Source organism: Mytilus galloprovincialis, chromosome 11 (assembly GCF_965363235.1).
Source record: "Mytilus galloprovincialis chromosome 11, xbMytGall1.hap1.1, whole genome shotgun sequence".
NCBI lineage: Eukaryota > Metazoa > Mollusca > Bivalvia > Mytilida > Mytilidae > Mytilus > Mytilus galloprovincialis.
In genome coordinates this window covers 51,228,254-51,237,376 of record NC_134848.1, presented here as the reverse complement: position 1 = coordinate 51,237,376, position 9,123 = coordinate 51,228,254, and the positions used below count along the sequence as shown (strand labels likewise).

Below are 9,123 nucleotides of genomic sequence, written 5' to 3'. Positions count from 1 at the left end.
TGGTGCTATACATACATGTACCCTCGACTAAATAGCATGCCATATAACTTCTCAGGGAAAAAAGAATAATGTGTCCCGAGTGTTTAAAAATTGACAGCGTGTTATATATCTCTATGTACTATACTTCATGAGTACCTTGCTTCTTTGGTAGTTACAAGTTAAAAATGTATTTGATTATTTTGATAGGATACTTTAAATGATTTATACATATTTATAGTATAGGAAAAGTTTTACAGTGATATACTTGATAAAAATGTATTAGTTACATTTAATTGACTTCATATTTATTAGTGTTGACATAAACTGAGTATACGTAGTCATCAGTTTAAAGGGCGATATTTCATAAATTGACATGTGAATTTAATATCGGACTTATGAAGATAATTGAGCAAACGAAGAATAAATGCAACATCTAAAACGATTTAGAAAAAAATATAGTGTCTGCTTATCTAGCAGATTATTTAAATTCTTGTAACATAATCCCAACAGACATTGATGGATATCATCAAAGTAAAGAGTAAAATAGGTTGCTGCAAGATTAATTAGTTATCAAAGGTACCAGGATTATAATTTAGTACGCCAGACGCGCGTTTCGTCTACATGAGACTCATCAGTGACGCTCATATCAAAATAGTTATTAACACTTTAAACAATCCGTCAGAATGGTTTTTGTTGAATTATGATAACAATATAAGTCTTACCTAAATAACACATCTTTACGGTGAAATTCAATATAGAATTCTTATAAACGTAAAACTTACCACTTTCAATTCCAAGAAAAAGCGTGCATACACATATTAAATGCTTACATATTTATGATATTCCGTTGAAGAGAAACATATAACGAGATTGGGCTATATTAAAATGCATCTGAATCTAAAGCAATTTTGTAATATTGATGTGATTTATGGGAGTTGTTTGTTTGTCCAAAAGTAATTTATTGATGCTCGTTTCATTTTAAGTTCATTCACTCTCACTGTCTGTGAGTTCATGTTCAAATTTGGTACATGTGACATTAAAATGCAGTTTAAGTTTTAATTCAAATTGTAGCCGCAACTGCGAAAACAGACTACCGAGTTTGTTACAAGTTTAACTATTGGTCGGTAGAATACCTGAAGAGTCGAATATAAAAAAAAATCTTCGGTTATAACGTGCTACTTTTACAAGCACAATCATTCACAAAAATATTTGTTTGTGTTATTTCTTGATGTCGTATATGACGTGTTTTTTTAAAATACCGAAATTAAATCATACAACAAACTTACAAAATAAAACATATGTATTCATAGCTTTCACAACAACGGTATCGTGTTTGTCTTTATCAATTATCGGTCAACAGCATGTCTCGAGAAAAATTGCGTATGAGTAATAAATATATGACCCGATAACAACCTAGTGAGATAACCAAATTTCTAAGAATGCTTGAGCATTACAAAAAATTAAAAAGGGAAAGTCTTTCCACGAAAAAAGTATTTAAATCGATATTATTGTATTTTAATCAGACCATTTGCTATAAATGTGATTGTCATTTATTTATTTTCCAAGACTTTTCATTTTCATTGATAGCGCAAGTTGACTTTACGAACAAGTAGAAAATGATGGTATGTATTCATTTAATAACATATTTAAGTAAATGTTAAGAAGTATACAAATTTATTCAATATTTGAAAACGTTATTTTAGTCAAAACATTTTTTTGTATAAATGTTTAAAGTTTATTTTCGATCTATAAGTTTGACTGTCCCTCTAGTATCTTTCGCCCCTCTCTTTTAAAAAGTTAAAGAGATATAAGTAGCGGAAAAGATAAAGTGCTGAAAACGAGATATGGCAAAGTAATAATTACATTCCAATAACATTGTTTTCAAATGAAAGTGATTAAATCATAATCAAACTTATTTTCAAAAGTAATTAATTACATTTCAATTACTTTTATCAAAAAATATGTAAAAGTTATATCATTTAGAATAAAATCATGGAAATAAAAACAGGCCAGAATAGATTAAAACAGGCCAGAAATTGATCTTTTTTCAATATGTGCATTTTCGTTTAAATAAGTGTGTTAACTAACATACAATGTAGGCTGTACGTTCGCCTATAATTGAAAACATCCACTTCGTTTGAACTTTGGTGGCTAAGTGATGGTTAGTTATCTCATTGGTAATTACATGTATACCATATCTCCGTATTTCTATATTATTATAATTTTTTTTATTAAGTGGTTAATTTATACTGAAGGTGTAGGACCTGTGTATTTTTAAAATGAATCCGCAGCACAAACAAAACAAATTGCGATTTAGCAAAATATCAATTTTGCCATTGTCGAAATAAAAATGCTAAGAATTTTATCTAAACATTCCAAGACATTTCAAGTACAAAATGCTTGACATATATTTTGGTCTATACATTTTTAGGCTTTTCTCTTCATCTTCTACGGGATGATTGGTATCACAGCTGGGTTTCATTGTGATGAAACTGCTAAACACTGTTTTACATCTATTGACATAAAATCTGCTTTCACTATGAATGGTAATGAAACAATTAGCCAGGTATACGCCAAAGATAGGAAACTATATTCACTTAGTACAAACGGTCCAGTCCCTATAGATGATATTATAACCGCTGACGGATGGAATCATACACGGTATCTTCTTACTGCAAATGGTTCGATGCCTGGACCACCTATTGTCATTTACCAGAACCAGAAAATAACGATTATAGTTAAAAATCATTTGTTAAATGAAGCCGTGACTCTTCACTGGCACGGCATTGATCAGCTGACTTGGGAAGCAATGGATGGTGTGGCTTTTGTGACTCAATGTCCTATACTACCAGGTCAAACTTTTAATTATACTTTTAAACCGACGTTTGGTGGATCTTACTGGTATCACTCACACGTAGGCAATCAGAGAGATATGGGTCTTTATGGTGCATTTATCGTTCTTCGAAAAAGGGATCCAATACCATTTAAATTTCAGCATATTGTTCAGATACAAGAATGGAATCATCTGTATGATGCAATGGCATTGGTCAATGCAAATGTGAAGGATAAATCGCCACATTCGATTCTCATCAACGGAAGGGGAGATTTTGAAGATATCACTGCACCTTTAGAAACATTTTATGTTGATAAAGAGGACCAATGTTTATTTAGACTCATCGGAGTAGGTTCAAAAGATGTACTATTGTTTTCTATACCTGGGTTAAAGTTGAATGTAACAGAAACTGATGGTTTTGAGGTTATTCCCACTGTTGTTGATCAAATAATAATTTATCCTGCTGAACGTTATGATTTTGAACTCGATCTTGATTATGCCAAGGCGGGAATATATAACATAACCATAAGTATCCTTTCAACTCATAATCTAATAATTAGACCTTTTATTGGATTTGGATTCCTTAATGTTTCAAATAGCAATTCTTTACCTGTCAAAAGCTATGATAGCAGTAACAATACTCGAGTATTAAATTGCCCTTTTAAAACGTATCCTCACGAAACAAATGTGTTATGTCTTCCCGTGGATACCTTAATTGCACGCAAAAATGAAGACGATCAGAAATTTGTTGTGCAGAGTATACCAAAATCAAATGAAACAGCCTTACATTTCTTAAACTTTGGGTTTCCTGATGGGCATTCTTCCATTAATGGACGCATTTTCCGTTGGCCAACCGTTTCCGCATTAACACAACCATCTGAGGTTGACACTAATTGTACTGGATGCGATGAGGAGAAAACCTGTCATTGTAGCCATGCATTAAACTTAAAATCTGGATCTGAAGTCGTTATGGTTTTGCTTAATCTTGGTAAGGGAACTTTTATTTCTCATCCTATTCACATGCATGGGCATACATACGAAGTTTTAAAAATGGAGTTTCCGGTAGTTACCATTGATGGCAAATTTACATTCACAGAAGATATACAATGTAGCAAAACACGTCATAATAATGAAAGCAATTGCAATAAAGCACACTGGAGAAATCCGTCGTGGGATGATTACAGAAACATCCCGGGTATTAACTTAAACAATCCTGTAAGAAAAGATTCAATCGTCGTACCATATGGTGGCTATGTAATAATTCGAATAGAAGCCAGAAACCCCGGAGTATGGTTTATGCACTGTCACATTGATCAACACATGGTCGAAGGTATGGCACTTATGCTGAATGAATCCTTTGAAAATACCAAGATTCCGAATGGTGTACCAACATGTCGAAGCTTTTTCAACGAAAAATCAGTCAAAACAGAGTCATCAGGTATTATAATGTTTTATTATACGCTTGAACCTTGAAATTTGAAACGCTTGAAATGTTACCATAAAAATCCAAGGGTATTTGTTTGGGTTCTAAAGGGGGAAATTCAGTTTTTTTGTCGTTTCTCCAACAATTTCTCATAAGAATTGATAGCAAAACATGGAAATAGAACCTTTATGGACACCCCCTTTGGTTTAACCTTGATATATGTGATTAAAGGAAGTATTTACTACAAAACCGTGTCCCAGTTTTTTATAAGTAGTGATTGGTGTCTTATGTATTAGTAGCTGTACTGTTACTTTAATACCTTTGAAACCTTCCAGAAGATTTTACGCCTTCACCATCCTGTATAAATAATCTATTGTCTGTACTAGATGCGTATCTGAATATTCAGATGCATTTTCACTTAACATAAAACCACTATTTTGTCTTTCTTTGTATGACACACATATTGAGAAGGTATCTAAATTCCCGTGATTTGCCTGCTCATCAGCAGATAACAGGGGTAATATAAGTCTGCGAGCTACACCCTTGTCTGTGACGTCTGTTTCTGACATTGCAACCCCCACTTCGGGTTCTGTATGTCTTTCAACTGCCAAAATGTTCACTAGTTGACTTAACTGTTCATTTGAAGATGAATACTATTGGTCTTGCTCAGCAAATTATATTGCATATATATGACCTTCTAAATCACGAACAACGTCTTTTTTCTTTGATAACCTTTTCTTACCGCTACGGTTTTGGTTTTTTCCGTCCGTAGTATTGGAAGCTTCTGACATAACAGACGCGCTTTCTTCGTATACTACATTATCGGAGCCTTCACTTCTCATTTTGCCACGTTATAAATCAAAAACTTGAAATAATAGTTGTTAAAAAAAGTCTGGAGTCTTTCGAGAAGAAAAATAAATCTGATTTAGCAGGGTGACGCATGCGTCTTGGTGACTATGATTATATGTTGAGATGAGTCATCGAGACGTTTTAATTTTGAGCGAGTCTAAACAGTCAAAGGGAGATAAATCATATGTAAAGTATACTGACCGGCTTTAGAAACGCAACACCTAAATAAATCAGACTTTATCAAATAATATTTAATTAATCTTTCAACGTTACAGATAAAAAATACTGTCAATCGAGAAACCAATGACGTACTGTTTGGTGTCGGGGTAATGAGGTACACACTTGCAGTCTGGTTTCAAATCTTCAGTATCGGTTGTGGCCACCGTTGTTCCGTAGGACAGCTTCTAATCTTGTTCGCATTGATTGACAAAGGTTTTTAACTGTTCTGCGGGAGTGTTTTGCCATTCCTGTTGTAATGCGATACCAAGCTCAGCCGGGGTAGTCGGCGGATTCGATCGAGAACGAATGCGTCTGTCCAACTCATCCCACATGTGTTCAATTGGATTTAAGTCTGGTGAAAGAGCAGGCCATTGATTGATTGATTGATTGTTGGTTGCTTAACGTCCAGTGGCAAATATTTCATGCATATTCAGGACGAGAACAAGTTCACAATAAATACAATAGGTAAATTGTTGTAATAGAGGCCATCTAGGATGATGGTCGGGGAAATTTGGACTGCCACTGGAAAATGAGGGTATATTGGATAGGGACAGAAATTTTGCCTTGCAACAGGCCACCTACGGACCCCTTAAAGAGTTGTTGCAAGGGTTCGTAACGTGCAAAGAGCGTGACATTCTCTTTACACGAGGCATCGGATTTAACGCCCCCTACTGACGGACGTGACTGCGAACTTAATACATCCCGCACAGCCAAACGGACGCCCTACTTCAGCAAGCGTTTTACTGCCGTTCGGGAGAAGACCAAGTAACCATATTTCTATACCCCAGTCACCCTTGGGGTTAGCAGGCCATTCAAGAACATCAACTTCATTCAAATTCAAAAAGTTTTGAGTCAATCTAGCGGTATGCGCACGCGCATTATCATGTTGGAATGTCAATTGATTTAACTGTTTATGACGTCGTAGCTGTGGAACGACAACTGGCTGCAAAATTTCATCAATATAGCGTCTAGCTGTTAATGTGCCATGACAATAACCAACCGTGTTCGAAAATTTGTGTTAATAGCGCCCTATACCATTACACCTCCGCCACCAAATCTATCACGTTCTAGCACACAGTTATCTGCGTAAAGTTCATTTTCTCTTCTGTATATTCTTGCTCTTCCGTCCGCAAAACTCACATTGAACCGTGATTCATCAGAAAACACCACGCGATTCCAGTGTCTTCGTTGCTGCAGTTGTTGCCTGGCCCATTGCTGTCGATTTCGTCTATGACGTGGAGTCAAAATCATTCCTTTATAGGGTCTCCTACAGCGAATTTGACGACGTCTAAGTATACGGGATACTGTGCTCGCATTTATTGCTCTGCCATGGCGTCCAATAATTTGGTTTGCAGTTGACGTCGCGGTCGTGAATCGATTCCGCAAATGGCGTAGTCTGATGGCATTTTGTTGGTGCGGCGTCGTTACTTGTGGTTGGCCGGGTTTTGGGCGATCTTTTACTGTTCCTGTTAATCTGTGACGTTGAAATAATCGACTGATTGTTGAGTTGCTTACATTAAAATGTCTTAAAACAGCACGTTGACTCATTCCTGCCTGTAACATTCCGACGGCTTGATTACGATTTTCATCACTGATTCGCGGCATTGCAAAACCCAAAGAAGTTCAATTGGTTAGAGGAAGGCAAAGAATGTAACGCATCTTTTAGACATGGAAAACCGGTTTTGAATTCATTCAGGTACCCGCCGTCCCGCGTCACACATTTTATGCTCCCCTCGCCCCGTAATTACCTGGCTTGCTCAGGTAAGGCAATGATTGATTTTTACTAACCAGATAGATGTATGACGGGCGTATATAACAAAAAAAATAATATTTTTTTACTAATTTCGAAGAAAATTAAAAAAATGGGTGTTGCGTTTCTAAAGCCGGTCAGTATATGTCGCTTGTGTAATGTCAATTAAAGGGATAAAAATTACTACCATTTGACCTCAATGCGCCATTTTCATGTAAATCAGAAGACCAATTTTTGGCAATTAATGAGCTATATTTTGAGATTAATCATACTAAAAATAATTTATATACATATATACAACTGGTATAAATATCAACCCAACAATGTTAGATCTGTAAATTTGCTTTTGCAAGATATTTTGTTCTTTCTTCGCCGGGATTCGAACCCATGCTACTGAGATATTGTGACACCAAATCGCATGCACTGTAACCGTAACTAGACCACACGACCACCTGATCTAACTTTAAAGTTGTTAGTTAAACTATTAAAGTAGTTATCACTCAATATACATAACGAATTTTGAAATGAGAGAACTAAACTCACCACCATCAATTAGAAGAAAATTAGACAAATACCAACTTTTAGAAAAAAAGTAAACTAACCACCAATTTTAAGAAAAAAAAGTAAACTAACCACCAACTTTTAGAAAAAATTAAACTAACCATCAAATTTTAGAAAAAATTAAACTAACCACCAAATATAAGAAAAAAGTAAACAAACCACCAACTTTTAGAAAAAAAGTCACCCTATCACCAACGTTAAGAGGCTCAGACATTTCTTTTTTGACCTTGTAGATATAAAGTGTAGAAAAGTCGAGGTTTTTGACATTCATACGATTTGCATTATAAAAAAGTAAACACTGTTTTTATATTAATATTGAAGCGAACACATTTATTCGTAATACATAATATAATATATTATATCACATATCAAATATGTCAAAAAGAGAATCAAAATAGGATTTCTGTAATATGTAATATTTTATGTTTTAGATTCAACAACGATAAGCCTTGCTGTATTTATACTTGTAGTCACTCCACTAGCAGTTTTGAGTACTTCATTGGTCGGCTATACCCTTGTTAAAGGAAAACAGTCAACCGCAGTCACTCCAACTTAGATTATTAGACTATGCATGATATTATATTAAGATAATAACAATCACCATAGAGTAGATTTTATTCATATGTTGCATAAGTTATCATTTTATTACTTATTCATTATACTATAAGTATTGAAATGCATCACGTCTTTAACTCCAATCACTTTTAAAATACTTAAACCAACTCGGCATAAGTAAGAAAAAACGAACATATCTACTGACAGCTTTTTCAAATATATAAGCAAAACCGACAATAACAACAGATTAAAAAAGACTCCGGTTTAGGAAATATTGGATAGCTTTCAAATGAAAGTTTTATTTGTACTTTAACCTAAATATAGAGAGCACTATCCTTTATATAACATAATTACAAACCTAATTTTGATTTATATCCATTTTTGTTTTACCATAAACATGATAAAGCGAGGAAACTTAACTTGCAACAAAACCAGGAATAAGGCAGTTGTTATCTAATAGTTCATTTCTATTGGTGTGTTTTAATATCTACCTATTGGTAACATATAGACAGAATATAAGTAAACCTTAGTTAAAACGAGGACAACACACGGACTACCTATATGCTTAGCTTTAGAAAATGTTGATACCCATGGTTTGCAAAGCAATTCCAAACAAATTCAACTGTGTTAATTTAAATGGCACCCAATCAACGACAACGAAAGCTATAAAAGTCATTTGATGAATTTGACCCAGATGGAACTCAATGTCACGGCATAACTCAGTACCATTCATATGAAAATTGCACAGCAGATATCGTTTTTCTTGGACAAAAAAAAGTAGACTTGTACCAAAAGTACCCAACTACTTGTCAGACGATATCAAGATTTATTTTCGTTTAAGCAAGACATCTTGTGAGGTCATTGGCTGATCCAGAACTGTTCATAAAGGTAGGGGGGTTGCACTGACTTAGACATAAAGGGGGCTTCCAGTCATGCTTCGGAGATTCCCTATTT

General features: G+C 34.6%; 1 protein-coding gene across 1 annotated transcript; it reads left to right on the top strand.

Moving 5' to 3' along the window:
* Positions 1–1,505: 1,505 nt before the first annotated feature.
* On the top strand, positions 1,506–8,294 carry LOC143051214 (uncharacterized). The gene is made up of 3 exons (XM_076224191.1): positions 1,506–1,601; positions 2,411–4,250; positions 8,046–8,294. The coding sequence occupies exons 1-3, from the start codon at positions 1,596–1,598 to the stop codon at positions 8,168–8,170; spliced, it is 1,971 nt and encodes a 656-aa protein (XP_076080306.1). The 5' UTR covers positions 1,506–1,595; the 3' UTR covers positions 8,171–8,294.
* The last annotated feature ends 829 nt before the right edge of the window (positions 8,295–9,123 follow it).

What these genes read in the sequence shown, in the direction of transcription:
- LOC143051214 (XM_076224191.1), top strand. An exon ending in AGTCAAAACAGAGTCATCAG is followed by an intron (nt 4,251 to 8,045) that starts GTATTATAATGT and finishes TTTATGTTTTAG; the next exon opens with ATTCAACAACGATAAGCCTT.